Consider the following 21,268-nt stretch of genomic DNA (forward strand, 5'->3'; position numbering starts at 1 on the left):
CAGGGACACTACAAATATAGCAATTATGTCATACCAACTGCTTGAACTTGCTATTTCACATTTATTCATTGGAACCGTCAATTCATCTTGACTTTTATTATAATACACTTCAAGTGTATATACTTGTATTAATCTGGTAAAATATATGGTTATATCAAATTCAAAAACCTCTACTCAATGAATTTAACATATAACTTTCTCTGAACTTTTAGTTCAGTATGGGATCAATGTTGTTTTTACCAGCTTTTAACTCACATTTCTCCCCCTAAGGTGGTAAAAACTATAATCAATTTATAGTCCAAGAATTATCATAACCACCTTAGACATCAATTTCTCATATCATCGATGAAAATTTATATGGGCATCTTTGTACAATAACAAAATATTTATGGAAGAAATGTGTGATGCAGTTGGATTTTTTTTTTTTTTTTTTAATGTGCTGATTCACAATGCCCAGTTTAAGAGATCAACGATTTTATATAAAAATCTGAATGTGATTTTTAATCACGAGAACCACTCAGAAAAATCATTATTGTAGATATAGTGTCAATTCATACACGAACATTTAAGTTCTTTATTCAATATCGAGTAGTTTAGATCTCCAACATTATATATATACTCAATCGCAGTGTAGTGTCTTGCCTTTAATAAAATTTCTACACGAGAAAATTTCAGCACTTACCTTTTCTTGAAGATAAACTCAAGGTTTATCAAAACGGGTATAGTAAGAACCCGGATGGCTTTAATTTGTCACATCTGAAACATTTCATGTCAACTTTTTTTAGTTTGCCCACAATTTATGACAATATTTTATAAGCACTTGGCTGTGTATAGATAATTTAATTTATCACATGCCACTTTCTAGTTGACAATTCATCATGCTAAACTTATGGTTAGCAATGTCATATCACGTGCAAATTTGTAGTGGACTATAATAATAGTGCTAAACTTCCAGTTAGCAACATTTCATCATATGAACTCAAATTAATTCTTTTGCAGTCAGCCAGATAAACAATAGATGTGACATAAGACGCTGACTAGTGTCTCATTTATATTGGCAAGACTATCGCAATATTCCTTCAGAGATTATAATACATTGCTCTTTCTTGTAGTATGAACACAAATCATACATCAAAATTCCTTCGAGGAATACAAATAATCATAACTAAACTGATTATTTGAATAATCTCATTCAACCCAATTAATGATTCATCCGTCCCTTCGGGGAGGTGGTGAATTTCATCGAATTCCAGTGATCATTCTCTTCATAGTATTAAATAATTTGATCACATATCACTTGGATTATTATCATATTTATCATCGTATTAGCCACACCGCTAACCGTGGATATAAGAATCCTCAAAATATACACATTGATCTTGTCAATGTTTAAGTCCACGCACTTAATAACTTCAAGTGGTATAATATTCATCCAACTAAATGTAAGTATCATCGTATTCAATTCGGAGAATATTGACTATTTACCAATCAGATGGAATCCACATTTTTCAAATAACTCATTACTTTGTCAATCAACTGAGTGATTAATATCAATTTAAATAATTGTGAATTCCTTTATCACGCTATATTATCTACCTGACAATAATATTTGCGTTTAAGGGAGACCTTTTTCTTCCCTTACATCTTTATGTGAGTTATAATTACCCACATAATTCATTTGTAAACACTATGGACTTCAAGCCATAGTGTGAATGTCAATATCTCCACCCGAGAATTTTTTTCCTTTCTCATATTGAACTCTTACATATACGAGTCTTACGAGGATTTCTATGAGATATTCAGTTTCATGAGATATTTTCATTTCTTTCAATGAATGAATTTGGCTCAATAAGGCCACATCATTAAGCTCAATTAAGCCTCTTTTATTTGGCTCATTAAATGCCACATTATTAGGCTCAATTAATGCCGCGATATTAGGCTTATCATAACGCCATATTCTCGATCTCTGCTACAGACAGAGTCTTTATGAGATGTCACATTCACTTCAAGGAATGGACCAAATTTCATATCTCATTATACTGTTCAACTTTAGGTGAACAAGAATCAATTAGCAAATAAATTTGCCTTTCATAAAGACCGCTTTAAACTCAACAGCGGTTCATATTCTCATAGATGTGGACTTCTGGCCACTTACACTTATACAATATGAGTATATTGTACTGATGAGACGGTGTTAAACTATTACACACCTTTAAAACTTTGAACTTCAGGCCAAAGTTATAATATGGACATATTTGCTCATCTTTATAATATAAAACCTTTTGAAATTTCAAGTCCAAAATTATATGATACGTCCTTTATTCAAAATTTGTTGAACATACGCATAAATGTTTTAATGTCAAAAAAAGAATAAAATCGTAGCCCATCATCAGAATTTTACGGTCACGGTTCTGATTAAATTAGAGTTTGCAAATAATTAAGACTACATACAATGCTCACGCAAACAACTTAAAAACTTTGTCACAATATATAATTCACAAGCCAATAAATTATCATCACAAATTCACAATACCCTTAAAGTTTGTCATCCAGAAATTAAGTTCAATCATTGATACTACAGAACATGTTTATAGTCAAAGATTAAAGGCAACAAATATTTTATAACGATATTCAACCTTAGAAATTAAGAATTAACACATCAGTTATATTGGCTAATGACACATGCTACACAAATTCGAGTCTTTTGTGATTTTGGCTTTCTCGCATGTTTTTTTTTTTTTTTTTAAGGGAGATTCACAATAAGCTAATAAGGTCACACATAAAACAAACCCAACAAAGCAAACGCTATGGTTAACAAAGAGGGTATTCATTAGACCAATTACTCCGTAATAAACAATGGTTATAGCATTATCCTTATTATTAGCCGTAATAGATATAGATATAGATATTACTAACAAGTCAAGACTTTATCTCAATTTATAAAACACAACTCAATTGACTAGGACTCAGTAAATTCAATGCAAACGAAAGTGGCCGGACTACAAGTTACTTCATGAATATAATAAGTACGAGATAATTATTTCATAAAGAGATAGATTTCCTATACCAATCAAAAAGAGATAAGTCATACTCCATACGATCGTAAAGAAAAATAATGTTATTGCATGTTATTATTGACGTACCTTCTGTTTAGCTACACAAACAATTCAGTAGATAAATCACAGCAAGTCAAACGTAAATGATAAAGATGGATACGAGACTTACAAATTAATGCGGGGTAGAATTTATCAATTACGGAGTAAAGAAAATAAGTAAGACCCAATAATCCTTTTGCAATTAAATCCAAAGAGTTGCTCAGTCGGTTAAGGTTCGTGCTGATAACGTGTTGTGAAATAACGAGAAGGGAGAATAGTAGAGAGAAGGTAGGGAGAAGAAAGTAGAGACAGAACTGTATATTATTCCATTATGAGGGGTATATATACACATACAATGAGGTAGAGTTTCCATAATATAATATACCCTAGAATATTCTAAGATATGGACATCCATATAATATTATAATGTAATATTTCATAACAGGTTTTGCATTGATCAAGCGTGAGAAGTCAAATTGACAAAGTCAAAAGGTTGACTTTTGGCAAACTCCTCCTCCCTCCTTCATTCAACTGCAATTCACCATTATCATACATTTCACCATCATCAACAACCATAACACACCTCCATTAAATCACCATACCAACCACCAATTCGTCCCCCGTCATCACCATGCGTGGACCTCTTATTTGGCCCAAGTCGCAGAAAATTCTATCCGTTGAAGTGGTCCTCACATGTGTGGGGAGAGTGTCAAAGGGACTACTATGTTGAGTGGTACTTAATTTTCTCCTTTAATGACTTTTCTTGGTTAGGAACTTGATTTTCTCCTTCGCGGAACATTACACATTGAAAAATATCAACATCCACCTTTTTTTTCCTTTGAAGGATTCCAAGCCATAACAGTATTCTAGTCCCCAATAAATATATACACATAAATGCAACGGTTCACACACAATACTCTTCATCAACAATTCAACTCAATTTTTCATTTTTCATTTTATTATTAGCTAATTAGTAATTAAGCACAAAAATGTACCAAATTAATTGGATATTAGCCTTTTTACCGGTGCTAATCGTTACAATGATCCATCAAACGACAACCGTGTCAGCCCAATTCGCCAACACCTGCACAAATGACACAATGTTCACCAACGGAAGTACCTACCAAACCAATTTAAACACCCTTTTTCGCGCTCTCGCCTCCAACGCGACTAACAACCCATCGGGTTTCTATAGAACCACAGTCGGTAATCCGTCAATAGAAGCTGTCTACGGCGAATATCTCTGCAGAGGGGACCAGAACATCAGCTCATGTCACCAATGTGTCGCTACCGCTACCACTACCGACATTCCAACGATTTGTCCTAATATGAAGGTGGCTATTGTATGGTACGACCAATGTCAGGTTCGGTATTCAAACTCGTCTTTTTTCAATAATATGGATGAAGTACCTGGATTGATCGCCTGGCATGGTAGCGACATTATCGGTGACAAAATCCAATACATGGACGTGGTAACGAATATGATTAGTAATGTGATCGCGGTTCAAGCAGCCGGAGGCGGGTCTTTTAAGAAATTTGCAACCAATTTTGTCAACTATTCGGCGAGTCAGCCTATATATGGGTTGGGACAATGTACCCCGAATTTAATTGGTAATGATTGTTATGAGTGTTTGAACTCGTCGATCCAATACTTTCAACAGAAGCCGGGTGGTCGGTTTTTGGCGCCGAGCTGCATTGTACAGTTTGAGGCTTTCCCTTTCTTCAATCTTTCGTATCTACCACAAGTACATCCACCGTCACCGTCACCGTCACCGTTGCCATCATCAGGTACTCCCATATCTCTCATTTAATTTATACAAATTATTATTTCACTTATTTTGAATTATCGTATACATCTATATATGTTGAATAATGGGTCAGGTTTGAGTCGGGACAAGAATAGTAGACGTGACTAGGTGAGTCGATTGAATATTATGTTTGACTCGGGTTGGGCACAGAGTATGACTTTGACAGTTTGACTACTTATATATGTTCTAAATTAATTAAAAAAGACTTCGACTACTTAATTAATACTCCCTCCTATTTTATATTTTCTTCCCTATTTTTTTATTCGGTTATTCGGGTTTTCTTCCCTATTTCCTTTTTTGGGATGATTTGTGTGGTCTAAATTCAATGATATGTGGAGTAGTGTGTTTAGTGTGGTCCAAATTCACTTTGTTATTTCTTGGGTAAAAATGAGAGGGGAAGAAAATATAGAATAGGAGGGAGTATAAAAAGACTTTGATTGTTTGACTATTTGACTGGGTAAGAGGAATAGTCCACTAGACCCATTTAAGTTTCGTGTCATGTCCGTGTCAACCCAATTACTTAAATGGGTCACAACGTCTTAACCCTAACCCGCTAACTTCGTGTCGGGTTCGTGTCGTGTTTTTGGGTCGTGTCAATAATTGCCACCTCTAATTCCAATTATTTGTTTACTTTTTTTTTACTAGTATAGATCCCGCATAAATAGAGTTTTTATTTCCAGGGGTATTATTTATACATTTAAAATATATAGGCACCTTATTAATATTTATTTTTTTCACTCCATTATTGTAGTTTGATATGAAACAAAAAAGCAATGGAAAACTAATCAAAGAGAATTCTAAAGTTATGAAATGTGTCTTTTTTTTTTTGGTGTTGAGTGTTGACCCTTCGGCGTACTGAAGGCCAAATAATGGGAAGATTCTTCTCAAGTTTGACTTTTTTATTCTCAAAAGTAGGAATCGAACTCTTGACCACTTGTTTGAGAGAAGAGAGTCTTACTGTTAAAGGTATTAAGGTAAGAATATTAGTTATAACTTTTTAACACTAAATGGTCACTTTTTAGCATCAGAATGGAAGACGGCGGTCATTGCAGGAGTAGCAGCTTGCGCAGGAGTTGGATTGCTAGTTCTATCGGTTATTTTGTGGATATGTGTGTGTCGTAAAAAGCCTAAGGAAGGGAGATTACTGCGACGAGGTAATGCTAACTCATCAATTCAACCATCTAAATACCGATATTCTTGATTGGCAAATAACATTTCTGTGGAGAAGCCCATATTTACCTATATGTGAGTAGGGCTGAACATCGGTCCAAAATGGGATCGGACCGAATTGGATCGGTCCTAAAAATAAATTAAGTGGACCAAAGACCGGACCTAAAAGTTTCGGTCCTGGTCTGGACCAAACCCGAATTTTTCGGTCCAGTTAGGTTTTAGACCAAAATGGACCGAAAAGTACGATATGTCGGTATTTAGTATATGATTAATGAATTTTAAATTCATCAAATCAAATAAAATAAGTATTTGACCTATTGTTTAATATAAACAATGACTATAATTGAGTTTATAATGACATTTTAACGTAAAATATCCAATTCATTTACAAAGTTTCAATAAATAGACGTGAAAGTCATATATTTCGGTCGGGACCTAAAATTACCGGTCTTGGACCGGACCGGACCGGACCGAAGACCGAAATTTCAAAAAAACAAGGATCGAGGACTAGCCCTAGAAGAATTCGATCCGGGTTCGGTTCAGAACAAATTTTGGTCTAGTCTGGTCTAGTCCATTTTATTGGTCCGGACCTAAACTTGCTCAGCCTTATACGTGAGTTTACTACTTTATAAAGCTGACTATCTCGTCTATTTGAATGTGGTCCAGGCCCGTATGCAAGTCTGCTTTAAATGAGACAATAATAACAAACAAGATCTGTTTTACAAATTTTCTTGTGTAAGGCGGTTTTACAGAAGAATTTGTATTCTGCATTCTGTCTAATATCCTCAATTCCTTATGATGAAACAGTGGATAGTGATATAAGTCTTGGAGAAAAAGATGTTGTACAATACGATTTCGCCACTCTCAGAGCTGCAACCGGAGACTTCTCAGCTGAAAGTAAGCTGGGTGAAGGTGGCTTCGGTGGTGTTTACAAAGTACGCCCTACTCATTTCTTTTTATTGTAGACTAATTCTGATAGTAAACCGTTTAATCTTTTTATCTAAAAATTTTGACAATTTTGATACAATTCTCACCATTAGAAACCTTTCATGTATTTTGAGATAGGGTGCACTTGAGAATGGAGAACAATTAGCCATTAAGAGGCTCTCGGACACCTCAGGACAGGGTAACAAGGAATTTAAGGCAGAGGTTCGACTTCTGGCAAAGCTTCAACACAGAAATCTTGTTAGGCTCGTAGGATTTTGCTCAGAAGGTGATGAAAAACTACTTGTCTACGAGTTTCTGTCTAATTCAAGCTTGGAACGCTTCCTATTTGGTACATGTTCTTTTGCAACTTTATCTTTTGTTTTATCCACCGTATATCATTCTATGGCCTTATTTTACGTCCAGACGGCTACTACCCCATAAGTATTATAACAAACCTTCATTTATGTGAATAATGGGAAGAACATGAGTATTAGAGATATATTAGAATAATATATTGATTAGGTGAATATTATGAGGTATCATAATATTCTATAAGATATTTAGGAAGATTGTTAGAGTGATCTCCAAGACACTCTACTATATATTGTATCATATTTCATCAATATTAATCAAGTCATTATATCGTATTATACCGTCTTACATGGTATCAGCCTAAAAGTCGATCCTCTCAAAACTCTTCCGCTTTGCAACAACCTCGTCTTTAAATCACCGGCCGGAGATGGTCGTCTTATACCATCTCCGAGAGGTATCCCGTTTCATCGTTAGTAATCAAGTCATGCGCATAATTCCTTAGTAGTTAGTAGTGTGCTGCACTTTAGTTTTTCTTTTTTTTTTTTCAATAAAGTGATCTAGGCCTCCTAGCCCTGCCACAAACCCTACGCTCACTGCCTTTCATTTGCCCAATTTCCACAAACACCTGCCATCCTATCTTCTAACCAGACCATTATGCCCTTCGTTGTCCAACCAGCCCACGACCCACATCTCCCTCCCCACCACCAGCCTTTCCGCCTCCACATCCCGACTCCGGCCGACCGACCAACCTCCTGACCCATCGCCCCTGACCTGCTACCCCTTTCATCTCCCTGCCAATTTCACCACCCAAAACAAGCCACCATCACCGTGCCTCAACCCTACATCAAAACCCCACCCGCTGCCTGACCTCCGTACCAATCACCTCTCACACCCGGACCCACAACCCCATCCCTATCAACAACCACCCTTCCATCCATACACAACCTCAACACCACCACCGTCCCGACGCCTAGAGTATTAGTTTAGGAATAAATTTTCTACCCTCCTCCGCTCTTTAAGTCGGTGTGCCTCCGCCGATGCCGCTGAGTTGATTGTGTTCACGCCGCCACCATCAACACACTTGCCGCTGTCCAGAGTTGCTAAAACAACCCTCTTTGCCATGTTGCTTCGGCAACCGCCACCGTTCTAAACCTCCGCCGCATTCCGCTATTGCCTTCTCCTTGTCCGCTACAGGTTCGCCCTAGCAACCACCCCTGCCTAACGGGCCGGGTGGAATGACTCCGCCGGTTTCGACCCGCACGGCCAACCACATCGCCACAGGATCGAAGTGCCTCTCGGATGTGTGTGCTTTTGTTTTTGGTTTAGTAGTATTGTTTTATTTTAATTGTACCGTTGAGTTTGCTTCGGCCCTCACCGTTCGGTGTTTCACGAGTTGCTTTGGCCCTCGTGCACCATTTTTTATTTTCTGCTGAGTCGGTGTTTCACGAGTTGCTTCGGCCCTCGTGCACCATATTTATTTTCTGTTAAGTCGGTGTTTCACGAGTTGCTACGGCCCTCGTACACCTTGACGTTTTAGTGTTGTGTGTCTCACGAGTTGTTGCTTCGGCCCCTCGCACACAATTAGTCTTAGTTATTATTATGTGTGTGGCTATTACTATGGCAAGATCAAGACAAGCAAGGCATCACATCCGATACCATCGTCGACAACGTCAACTTACCCCTACGACAATGGCATCATCAACTATATATTTTGGTCTAGTCAAAGTGTTCGTTCACTACCGCTTTGACTGAGGGGGTGTATTAGAGATATATTAGAATGATATATTGATTAGGTGAATATTATGAGGTATCATAATATTCTATAAGATATTTAGGAAGATTGTTAGAGTGATCTCCAAGACACTCTACTATATATTGTATTCTATTTCATCAATATTAATCAAGTCATTATATCGTATTATACTGTCTTACAATGAGGAAATGGGGGGAGTAGTATATAGTTGCGGAGTATTTCTTATCTTCTACTCTGTATATAATTATTTGATTGATAGACGAAGAGGTGTGATCATAATGAAAGATAATCAAACACAGATCGAATACCCTAATGATAACCGTTCCATAAGTGTTTGTGGTTATTTGACTCGCTTCCTTTATGGTACTATAGATCCGGAAAAGCGTGCACATTTGAATTGGGCAACACGACACAAAAACATTGTGGGAATTGCAAGAGGCCTTCAGTATCTCCATGAAGATTCACGATTGACTATTATACATCGTGACCTTAAACCTGAAAATATATTATTGGATGATGAAATGAATCCCAAAATAGCCGACTTTGGCTTAGCAAGACTCTTCGAACATTTACAAAAGTTTGGGAACACCATTCGTATAGCAGGAACACGGTATGTCTATCATCTCATTAGTTATTAGGTTTTGTGGTTTTAGTGTCATTTTTCGTATCGAAGCCCTACTTAATATCATTGCTTGTTCCTCTTCGAGCCATACTTATATTAGCGGTTTTTTGCCCAAGCGTGATAGAATACCGCGAAAAGACTTATTTGCTATGGATCATCTAAATACTAGCTCCTTATAATGAAATAAATGATAAAAAGTATGTGTGCATATGAGCATTTCTCGAATCTTAGTACAAGGGAAATTTGTAATGCATCAAAATTGAGATTGTTTTTATTAGTTCACAAATTTAAGATTGATAACAGTTCGTTCTTATGAAAATGTTTCATTGAACCGATATATGCAGAGGCTACATGGCACCAGAATGCTTGTTAGGGGAGTATTCAAGCAAATCCGATATTTATAGTTTCGGTGTCATGCTTTTGGAGATAGTAAGTGGTCAGAGTAACAGAAGATTTAGCCAGAGATCAAAGGAGGATCTCCCAATTCATGTAAGCTCGAATACATACACAAATTTTTTCAACCCAATCATTTGTTTGCCTTTGATTAAAATATCACTCATAAACAAGAAAAAAGTTAAACAAATGACCGAGAGATGGAAAGAGTATCAACTAAAAACCTTTGTTTCTATTGAAAGGCATGGATACTTTGGAATGAAGAGAGATCCATCGAACTAGTAGACCCTGAATTGGACAAAACTTATTCAAGCAAAGAAATTGAGAGGTTCATTCAAATTGGATTGCTATGTGTGCAACCGGATGAAGAGCAAAGACCCACCATGACAGAAGTGGTTCTAATGCTAACCGTTGGCTCAATCGATCTTACAATGCCATCACCACCAGTAGTGATCGTCCCTCAACTAAATGTTGCTTGGGCTAACCCTACTGGAGAACATAGTAATAGTGATCAATTTTCGACAAAATCTATCACCCAAGACTTATACTCAAACCCAAGATGATTGGTGTAGTTTCACAAATATTGTTACAAAACCATTGTCTTCAAATGTTCAATATGGAGTGTCATGTGATTTGCAATTACATGGAAATTATTTGACGAAATTGTAGTGTGTATACACTTATTGTGTTGCCATTTCCTTGTGAGTGGATTTCTTTTTGTGTGGTTGGAGAATTTGAAGGTCATTTATTAACCTTATGTATTTTATGGGGGTCTCAGTCATTTATCTACCTTTTTTATATTGAGAATATTTTGGGAGGACAATTTGATTATCCTCATAACCTATTGTCCACTTGTCACCCAATAAAAACCCTACAAATGGTCCCCTCCCATCTCCTTGATTTTTGTTCTAAAATCAAAGGTAAACAAATGACCGGAACGAAGGGAGTACAAGAATTTGGTACCATTTGAAAAATATAAACCAATTTGGTAAAACAGGAGCTGAATTGAACGCATTTTACCTAATTATCCGACACACAAACTCCCTCCGCACCGCTCATTTGTTTACTTGTTCTATTTTGGATGTCTCATTCAATTGTTTATCTTTTTATTTTGAGAATGTCTTTGATGACAACTTGATACTACGTACTCCACACAACTTAATTTGGTCTACTTGTCATTTAATAACAGGTCCCCTCTACTTTTCTTGATCTTTGTGCCAAAATCAAAGGTAAACAATGACGGGGACAAAGGGAGTAAATATATAGAACTCCATTCATAAACGGTGGTTACACAATAACATGGGTGAAGGGATGTAATGGTTCACAAGTAAAGAAGAATCATTTGTACGGAGTATTATAGTTAAGTTTGAACAAATCTGACCTCAGCCACAAAGAGCACCACTTTCACCCCTAATCGACCCAAACAAAGCTCAACCACAACCCTAACCACCACCCTGGACACCTACCTTACACTACATTTTAACCTTCTGCCAAAAATCAAACTCCCTGGGCCACGGGCAGACCCGTCAAATCCTCTACAAAACCCCCTGTCCAACCGCAACAACCCAGAAAATGTGACCAGACCTTCTGACCAACGACCTTTACCACCCAATCGACCACCAATAAAACCACCTATGACCACCCTAATTACCATTTGGAAAAATCCTGTTGATCCACCTTTCCAACGCACCAAAAACCCTTTAGTTATGACTTCGTTTGCCCTTTCAAATATTGACTCAAACTTGCCTCCTCGATTCTGATTTATCAAAACTCGAAAAATCACTTGTAAGTGTACCTTCGATCAATTTCCTGTATTAGTTTGTACTTTTTCATCATCTTACAATGGTTTTATTTATGCACCATAGGAGCCTTTTGATAAAGTCTTTTTTTATTATGTCATAAAACCATCTCAAAATCTCTATTCGAATTTGAGAAAACGATTATACTGTGTCATAGTTGGTATCGTAATAAACCGTATAATGCTTGCTACATTATAGCGTGATTTATGTGAGAGCTATCCTATGTCATATAGGTAGCGTCACTAGATCGAGAGACTCGGCCCAAAAGACCATATAGACTTCTAATCAACCCAAGACCCAACTATTAGACCCTAATCTACCCCATATGAACTCATTTGTCCTAGTTTTTTTTAATTGTTTGAATTCGCTATTGTCTTAGACTCCTAGCGTTATTTAGTTTACATCACTTTTTATTGTTTTTATTGAATTGTCATAGTTTAGACCACAAACCAAACCCAAAACAGTGACCTAGGCACCACTCCAAATAAATTACATTTCATTGATCGACCGTCCTTGAGGATCGACCTCGATTTACGTGATATACTAGGTTGAGTATAAGTATTGTTTGATAGCTAAGTAAACGACCACCTATCAACAACACTCATGCACTTGCGAGGTACATATAATAAATTTATAGTTTCGGTGTCATGCTTTTGGAGATAGTAAGTGGTCAGAGACTCAAAGTAACAGAAGATTTAGCCAGAGATCAAAGGAGGATCTCCCAATTCATGTAAGCTCGAATGCACAAATTTCTCCAACCCAATCATTTGTTTGCCTTTGATTAAAATACCACTCATAAAGAAAAAAAAGTTAAACAAATAACCGAGAGATGGAAAGAGTATCATGGCATCAACTAAGTAAACCTTTGTATTAGTAAATATTCTGTATATATTTAGTTTGTTATATTTCCTTGTATATCTCGTAGTTAGTTTATCTTGTGATATCGTTTCCTTGTATTCAGGATACTGTAACTATATATATGACAATAATACAATACCCTAATTTATTAGTAAATATTCTGTATATATTTAGTTTGTTATATTTCCTTGTATATCTCGTAGTTAGTTTATCTTGTGATATCGTTTCCTTGTATTCAGGATACTGTAACTATATATATGACAATAATACAATACCCTAATTAGGGATTGCATTACTAACTACGAGATAAACTAACTACGAGATATACAAGGAAATATAACAAACTAAATATATACAGAATATTTACTAATAGTTTTTGTACGGAGTTCTATACATGTCATATGTGTAATATGTGTAGGAGAATAATGTAAAATGTGATCGACCAATTCAATACTTCATATGAGCTCACATAACCTGATAACCATAAGAATTAAGAAACACAACTGAAAGGAGTGTTCAATATGGCATTGTAAATGATCATGCAATATTGGGGAAACTATACGGATTATCTTGGATTAGGGTACAAGTCTTGGGGGATAGATTTTGTGGAATATTGATCACTATTACTATGTTGTCCAGCAGGGTTAGCCCAAGCAACATTTAGTTGAGGTACGATCACCACTGGTGGTGATGGCAAAGTAAGATCAATTGAGCCGACTGTTAGCATTAGAACCACTTCTGTCATGCTGGGTCTTTGCTCTTCATCCGCTTGCACACATAGCAATCCAATTTGAATGAACCTTTCAATTTCTTTGCTTGAATAAGTTTTGTCCATTTCAGGGTCTACTAGTTCGATGGATCGCTCTTCATTCCATAGTATCCATGCCTTTCAATAAAAACAAAGGTTTACTTAGTTGATACTCTTTCCATCTCTCGGTCGTTTGTTTAACTTTTTCTTTTTCTTTATGAGTGATATTTTAATTAAAGGTAAACAAATGATTGGGTTGGAGAAACTTGTGTATTCGAGCTTACATGAATTGGGAGATCCTCTTTTGATCTCTGGCTAAATCTTCTGTTACTCTGACCACTTACTATCTCCAAAAGCATGACACCGAAACTGTAAATTTATTATATGTACCTCGCAAGTGCATGACTGTTGTTGATAGGTGGTCGTTTACTTACCTATCAAACAATGCTTATACTCAACCTAGTATAGTACGTAAGTCGAGGTCGATCCTCAAGGACGGTCGATCAATGAAATGTAATCTATTTAGAGTGGTGCCTAGGTCACTGTTTTGGGTTTGGTTTGTGGTCTAAACTATGACAATTCAGTAAAAACAATAAAAAGTGGTGTAAACTAAATAACGCTAAGACAATAGCGAATTCAAACAATTAAAAAGAGACTAGGACAAATGGGTTCATATGGGGGAGATTAGGGTCTACTACGCGGGTCTTGGGTTGATTAGACGTCTCTCGGTCTAGTGACCCTAAGCTACCCAGATGACATAGGATAGCTCTCGCATGAATTGGTCTATAATGTAGCAAGAATTATACGGTTTATTACGATACCAACTATGACACAGTATAATCGTTTTCTCAAATTCGAATAGAGATTTTGAAATGGTTTTATGACATAATAAAAAAGACTTTATCAAAAGGCTCCTATGGTGCATAAATAAAACCATTGTAAGATGATGAAAAAGTACAAACTAATACAAGAAATTGATTGAAGGTACACAATTACAAGTGATTTTTCGAGTTTTGATAAATCAGTATCGAGGAGGCAAGTTTGAGTCAATATTTGAATGGGCAAACGAAGTCATAAATAGAGGGTTTTTGGTCCGTTGTAAAGGTGGATCAACAGGGTTTCTCCTAATGGTAACTAGCGTGGTCATAGGTGGTCTTATTGGTGGTCGATTGGGTGGTAAAGGTCGTTGCTCAGACGGTCTGGTCACATTTTCTGGGTTGTTGCGGTTGGATTGGGGGTTTTGTAGAGGGGTTCGACGGGTCTTCCGGTGGTCCAGGGAGTTTGATTTTTGGCAGAAGGTCAAACTGTAGTGTAGGGTAGGTGTCCAGTGTGGTGGATAGGGTTTTGGTTGGGCGTTATTTGGGTCGATTAGGGATGAAAGTGGTGCTCTTTGCGGCTGAGGTCAGATTTGGTTAAACTAACTATAATACTCCGTACAAATGATTTACTTGTGAACCATTACATCCCTTCACCCATGTTATTGTGTAACCACCGTTTATGAATGGAGTTCTATATATTTACTCTCTCTGTCCCCGTCATTGTTTACCTTTGATTTTGACATAAAGATCAAGAAAAGAGAAGGGGACGAGTTATTGAATGACAAGTAGACCAAATTAAGTATTGTAGAGTAAGTATTATCAAATTGTCATCAAAGACATTCTCAAAATAGAAAGATAAACAATTGAATGAGGCACCTAAAATCGAATAATTAAGTAAACAAATAACCGGGACGGAGGGAGTTTGTGTGTCGAAGAATTAGGTAAAATATGTCAATTTGGCTTCAATTTTACGAAATTGTTTTATATTTTCCAAATGGTACCAAATTCTTGTACTCTCTTCGTTCCGATCATTTGTTTACCTTTGGTTTTAACAGAAAGATCTAAGAGATGGGAGGGGACCATTTGTGGGGTTTTTATTGGGTGATAAGTGGACAGTAGGTTTTGAGGATTATCAAATTGCCCTCCCAAAATATTCTCAATATAAAAAGGTAAACAAAAGAGTAAGACCCTCATAAATAGAATAGCTAAATAAATAACCGGGACGAAAGTATATATTAACACCTTCAAATTCTCCAACCTCACAAAAAGAACTCCACTCACAAGGAAATGGCAACACAATATGAGTATACACTACAATTTCGTCAAATTTAGTTCCATGTAATTGCAAATCACATGACACTCCATATTGAGCATTTGAAGACAATGGTTTTGTAACAATATTGGCGAAACTATACCAATCATCTTGGATTTGGGTATAAGTCTTGGGTGATAGATTTTGTGGAAAATTGATCACTAGTACTATGTTGTCCATTAGGGTTAGCCCATGCAACATTTAGTTGAGGGACGATCACCACTGGTGGTGATGGCAAAGTAAGATCGATTGAGGCGACGGTTAGCATTAGAACCACTTCTGTCATGCTGGGTCTTTGCTCTTCATCCGCTTGCACACATAGTAATCCAATTTGAATGAACCTCTCAATTTCTTTGCTTGAATAAGTTTTGTCCAATTCAGGGTCTACTAGTTCGATGGATCTCTCTTCATTCCATAGTATCCATGCCTTTCAATGGAAACAAAGGTTTACTTAGTTGATACTCTTTCCATCTCTCGGTCATTTGTTTAACTTTTTTTTTCTTTATGGGTGGTATTTTAATCGAAGGCAAACAAATGATTGAATTGGAAAAAATTGTGTATTCAAGCTTACATGAATTGGGAGATCCTCCTTTGATCTCTGGCTAAATCTTCTGTTACTCTGACCACTTACTATCTCCAAAAGCATGACACCAAAACTATAAATATCGGATTTGCTTGAATACTCCCCTAACAAGCATTCTGGTGCCATGTAGCCTCTGCATATATCGGTTCAATGAAACATTTTCATAAGAACGAACTGTTATCAATCTTAATTTTGCGAACTAATAAAAACAATTTCAACTTTGATGCATTACAAGTTCCCCTTGTCTTGAGATTCGTGAAATACTCATATGCACACATACTTTTTATCATTCATTTCAATATAAGGAGCTAGTATTTAGATGATCCATAGCGAATAAGTCTTTTCGCGGTATTCTATCACGCTTGGGCAAAAAACCGCGAATATAAGTATGGCTCCAAGAGGAATAAGCAATGATAATAAGTAGGGCTTCAATACGAAAAATGACACTAAAACCACAAACCTGATAACTAAGGAGATGATAGACATACCGTGTTCCTGCTATACGAATGGTGTTCCCAAACTTTTGTGAATGTTCGAAGTGTCTTGCTAAGCCAAAGTCGGCTATTTTGGGATTCATTTCATCATCCAATAATATATTTTCAGGTTTAAGGTCACGATGTATAATAGTCAATCGTGAATCTTCATGGAGATACTGAAGGCCTCTTGCAATTCCCACTATGTTTTTGTGCCGTGTTTCCCAATTCAAATGTGCACGCTTTTCCGGATCTATAGTACCATAAGGGGAGCAAGTCATATAACCACAAAAACTTATGGAACAATTATCATTAGGGTGTTTGATCTGTGTCTGATTATCTTTCATTATGTTCACACCTCTCTGTCTATCAATCAAATAATTATATACAGAGTAGAAGATAAGAAATACTCTGCAACTATATACTACTCCCCCCATTTCCTCATGTTTTTCCCATTATTCACATAAACGAAGGTTTGTTATTATACTTATGGGGTAGTAGCCGTCTGGACGTAAAATAAGGCCATAGAATGATTTACGGTGGATAGAACAAAAGGTAAAGTTGCAAAAGAATATGTACCAAATAAGAAGCGTTCCAAGCTTGAATTAGACAGAAACTCGTAGACAAGTAGTTTTTCATCACCTTCAGAGCAAAACCCTACGAGCCTAACAAGATTTCTGTGTTGAAGCTTAGCCAGAAGTCGAACCTCTGCCTTAAATTCCTTGTTACCTTGTCCTGAGGTGTCCGAGAGCCTCTTAATGGCTAATTGTTCTCCATTCTCAAGTGCACCCTATATCAAAATACATGAAAGTTTTCTAATGTTGTCAGAATTGTATTGAAATTGTTAAAATTTCTACATAAAAAGATTAAAGGGTTTACTATCTGAATTAGTGTACAATAAAAAAGTGAGAGGAGCGTACTTTGTAAACACCGCCGAAGCCACCTTCACCCAGCTTACTTTCGGCTGAGAAGTCTCCGGTTGCAACTCTAAGAGTGGCGAAATCGTATTGTACAACATCTTTTTCTCCAAGACTTATATCACTATCGACTGTTTCATCATAAGGAATTGGGGATATTAGACAGTATGCAGAATAGAATACAAATTCTTCTGTAAAACAGCCTTACACAAGAAAATTTGTAAAACAAATCTTGTTAGTTACTATTGTCTCATTTAAAGCAGTCTCATACTACTTGCTTTAGTTTATCCATTTTACACAAATGCAAATTGAAATTCTTAATAAGCTTTTTAAGATGATTTACTCCGTGCTTTAATTTTAAGTATTTTATACAGAAATTGTTAAATCATGCATACAGGCTTGGGTCACATCCAAATAGAGGAGACACTCAGCTTCATAAGTTCAAAGAGGTTTCACTCTAAAACCAATTGGCCGTAGAGAGAGCAGTTCCTCAGCTTATAAAGTGGTAAACTCTCTCCTCTTTGTCCATGTGAACACTCACATGTGGGTAAATATGAGTTTCTTCACAGAATTGTTATTTGCGATAAAAAATGTCGGTATTTAGATGGTTGAATTGATGAATTATCATTACCACGTCGTAATAATCTCCCTTCCTTAGGCTTTTTACGACACACACATATCCACAAGAAAACCGATAGAACTAGCAATCCAACTCCTGCGCAAGCTGCTACTCCTGCAATGACCGCCGTCTTCGATTCTGATGCTAAAAAGTGACCATTTAGTGATAAAAAGTTATAACTAATATTCTTACCTTAATACCTTTATTCTCTTCTCTCAAACAAGTGGTCAAGAGTTCGATTCCTACTCTTGAGAATAAAAAAGTCAAACTTAAGAAGGATCTTCCCATTATTTGGCCTTCAGTACGCCGAAGGGTCAACACTCAACACCAAAAAAAAAAAAGATATCCGTCTTAATTTCAGACGGATAACACCCGTACCATTTGCAATTTCAAACAAGGGGTGAAATAATGTTACTTCTAATAATCCAGTCATTGAACAACATTCAGTGACGGATCTTAAAATAAAAATTACGAGAAGTTCAAGATATAAAGACCCAGTCATGTGTAAAGTTTATGCTCAACGATGGAGTCAACGAGGGAAGCGAAGTGATCATTTTCTCGCATAAATATATACTCCCTTTGTCCCAATCATTTGTTTGCCTTTTTTATTCTTTGTGAAGGATATTTTAATCATAGGCAAACAAATGATTGAGACGGAGGGAATACATGGCAATACTAAAATAGGATTTGCGTTGCTCTGTTCACTTTTAAATTTTGAATGAATTTGCGAAATAACTCACCGGAATTCTTGGCCGAGGGAGGAGCAGGAGGCGGCATAACAATATCATACAAGAAGGGACCAGTTGTATTATACCGTAGCTGACAACTCGAATAAAAGACGATCACCGCTGCACTTGAAGGGTATAATTCAACCATATCATGCAATGCAGTTGTGAGACAATGAGTGCAACCAGAAGGAGTAATATCAGGGGTGCATTGCGCAAAACTATACAATTTCTCCGATATTGACCAATTGGTTACTGAAAAAGCGTAATTCAAGATAGTTGAAGACGCATTCTTGATGACGCCATTCATCACAGTATCTTGAATTGTTCCGAATGAAGCTTCATTTGTTACATTCGCGTTGCTATGGATATAATACGCAGGGAGCGTCTGGTTCAAGTAAAAGATGTTGCGATTTGCATACCGTACCATGCATTCATTGTACCATACAATAGCTTCGCGAAATGAATGGCAATCTTGAGTTAGCCTTCGTGTTCCATCCCCAACACACGCGTTACATCTATCGTCCCCTACATCAAATCGACATTGAAAGAGGCCATACACTTTGTCGGATCCATCACCAACCGTGTTGCTATAGAATCTGAGGAGTGTTTTTGAGGTGAGATTGCTAAACAATAAACTGAGGTTTTTTTCAAAGTTACTCCCTGTTGTGTAGTTCCGACCTGTATTCGTACAATTGTGAGATACATAATGAAACGCGTCAACTCTGATCGGAAGCTGATAAACCAAAAGTGATAGAAAAATAAGAACTTTTGGGTCCATGGTAGGAAAGAAAAGACTTTTGCCAAGAGAACATATATAGTTGATAAAGAACTAGTATGGATCCCGCGCTACAGCGCGGTATTTTTTAGATTTGATCTATAAAGAAGCGGTCTTCATAAAAATTATTTGCATAAATTAACTGTACTTTCAATTTAATAATTTTTTAGATTTGATTTATAAAGAAACAGTCTTAATAAAAAAATTATTTACATAAATTAACTGCACTTCCAATTTAATGTTATAATGTACTAATATAATATTAGTAAGAGGTATAAAAGAAAATAACTACCGTTATAAGACATTTAAGTTAAGTTATTTTTACAGTACTGATATTATTGTACTTTACTATGAAGAATTTTTTTTGACATTAATAATACATTTAAGTTAGATGTAATATCTAATTAAACGCGTATTAGGCTCGTAAAGAAAACCGGTAAAAACAATATATGTATATATGTATTTATGGTAGAGATTGAGAAAATAAGAAGTTTGGAATTATTATATTATATTATATATTATTAAGAAGGTAAAGATTGATGAATATTGTGTAAATCATTTCAGTATATATTTATTTGCGGTATATTTTTTAGTGTAGCTAATTTGTGGAGTCAATTAAGAGTGAGTATATTTAGAAAAGATTTGGCTAGAGTATATTTAGAGAATAAGAATTCAAAATATAACATTGAGCTGAAATAATTTCAGTATATATTTATTTGCGGTATATTTTTTAGTGTAGCTAATTTGTGGAGTCAATTAAGAGTGAGTATATTTAGAAAAGATTTGGCTAGAGTATATTTAGAGAATAAGAATTCAAAATATAACATTGAGCGCAATTTACACATAAGAAGAAAAAGTCCTGAGACATGATTTGTCAAACGAGTCTGTCTTTCTTAGGACAGAGGTATCCGTCTTAATATTAAAACGATCCAAATATCATCCCATATGGACAAATAGGACAAATCTTTTGTTTATTCCTATACATTCTGCTTTTGTCTTATTTTTGCCATATAGCCACATGGGCATATTTAGCATATCTTAAGCTTAAGACAAATATACTCGTCTTAGAGAATTTGCCAAAACGGAATATAAAGAAATAACTGAAACACCAGAATAAGAAAAAGAATTGGATGAAACAAGAGAGTAGTTTTAACCAAGTTAACCACCATATGATATATAGTTTGATATGTTCTATGTTTAAACAATGTAGTTGGTTTATTCAACGTTGGCTGGCATCACTGCTTGGGATAAAGAAGAACATGCCTTTGTCATTTGGAACTGCTACAGAAATAGGTTTATTAAAGTGCCAATAATTGGCCTAATAGGAATAAATATAGATATACTATTAGCTCCACTTGTAGTTAATTTGTTTTCGTTGTTGTCTTCGTCGTCGCTGTCGGTGCAATTTGAGTTGGAACGAACTTTTGCTTCATTAATTATTAGGACCAGAGAAGATTCGACACTCCAGGTAGGTGGCGTGTCGAGTGTCGACATGACACTTCACCAGACACGACACCGACACACTGGGGATGCGCACAAGACGACACGACTCCCGACA

The 21,268-nt window shown here is 36.2% G+C and overlaps 3 protein-coding genes across 3 annotated transcripts; 1 reads left to right on the top strand and 2 right to left on the bottom strand.

The window, feature by feature from the left end:
• The first annotated feature begins 3,983 nt into the window (after window positions 1-3,983).
• On the top strand, window positions 3,984-10,743 carry LOC141591373 (cysteine-rich receptor-like protein kinase 19). The gene is made up of 7 exons (XM_074411683.1): window positions 3,984-4,883; window positions 5,926-6,057; window positions 6,881-7,008; window positions 7,139-7,349; window positions 9,438-9,675; window positions 10,032-10,176; window positions 10,323-10,743. The coding sequence occupies exons 1-7, from the start codon at window positions 4,085-4,087 to the stop codon at window positions 10,641-10,643; spliced, it is 1,974 nt and encodes a 657-aa protein (XP_074267784.1). The 5' UTR covers window positions 3,984-4,084; the 3' UTR covers window positions 10,644-10,743.
• Window positions 10,744-13,302: 2,559 nt separating this feature from the next.
• Window positions 13,303-13,844, bottom strand: LOC141590749 (putative cysteine-rich receptor-like protein kinase 33). The gene is made up of 2 exons (XM_074411312.1): window positions 13,770-13,844; window positions 13,303-13,623 (listed from the first exon to the last, which is right to left on the bottom strand). Exons 1-2 carry the CDS (start codon window positions 13,842-13,844, stop codon window positions 13,303-13,305), a joined length of 396 nt encoding a protein of 131 aa, XP_074267413.1.
• A 1,825-nt stretch (window positions 13,845-15,669) lies between these two features.
• On the bottom strand, window positions 15,670-19,713 carry LOC141590750 (cysteine-rich receptor-like protein kinase 10). Its single transcript, XM_074411313.1, has 6 exons — window positions 18,948-19,713; window positions 17,592-17,791; window positions 17,251-17,461; window positions 16,687-16,924; window positions 16,187-16,331; window positions 15,670-16,042 (listed from the first exon to the last, which is right to left on the bottom strand). The coding sequence occupies exons 1-6, from the start codon at window positions 19,711-19,713 to the stop codon at window positions 15,722-15,724; spliced, it is 1,881 nt and encodes a 626-aa protein (XP_074267414.1). The 3' UTR covers window positions 15,670-15,721.
• Window positions 19,714-21,268: the final 1,555 nt, after the last annotated feature.

This window comes from Silene latifolia, chromosome 7 (assembly GCF_048544455.1).
Source record: "Silene latifolia isolate original U9 population chromosome 7, ASM4854445v1, whole genome shotgun sequence".
NCBI classification, from domain to species: Eukaryota; Viridiplantae; Streptophyta; class Magnoliopsida; order Caryophyllales; family Caryophyllaceae; genus Silene; species Silene latifolia.

Excerpts from the sequence above, each read along its gene's own strand:
- LOC141591373 (XM_074411683.1), top strand. The coding sequence starts at position 4,085 with ATGTACCAAATTAATTGGATATTAGCCTTTTTACCGGTGCTAATCGTT. Across the intron at positions 4,884-5,925 it reads GTCACCGTTGCCATCATCAG|CATCAGAATGGAAGACGGCG; the intron begins GTACTCCCATAT and ends GTCACTTTTTAG. Across the intron at positions 7,350-9,437 it reads CTTGGAACGCTTCCTATTTG|ATCCGGAAAAGCGTGCACAT; the intron begins GTACATGTTCTT and ends ATGGTACTATAG.
- LOC141590749 (XM_074411312.1), bottom strand. The coding sequence starts at position 13,844 with ATGCTTTTGGAGATAGTAAGTGGTCAGAGTAACAGAAGATTTAGCCAG. Across the intron at positions 13,624-13,769 it reads AAGAGGATCTCCCAATTCAT|GCATGGATACTATGGAATGA; the intron begins GTAAGCTCGAAT and ends TTTTATTGAAAG.
- LOC141590750 (XM_074411313.1), bottom strand. The coding sequence starts at position 19,713 with ATGGACCCAAAAGTTCTTATTTTTCTATCACTTTTGGTTTATCAGCTT. Across the intron at positions 16,332-16,686 it reads ATTCGTATAGCAGGAACACG|AGGCTACATGGCACCAGAAT; the intron begins GTATGTCTATCA and ends CGATATATGCAG. Across the intron at positions 16,043-16,186 it reads AGGAGGATCTCCCAATTCAT|GCATGGATACTATGGAATGA; the intron begins GTAAGCTTGAAT and ends TTCCATTGAAAG.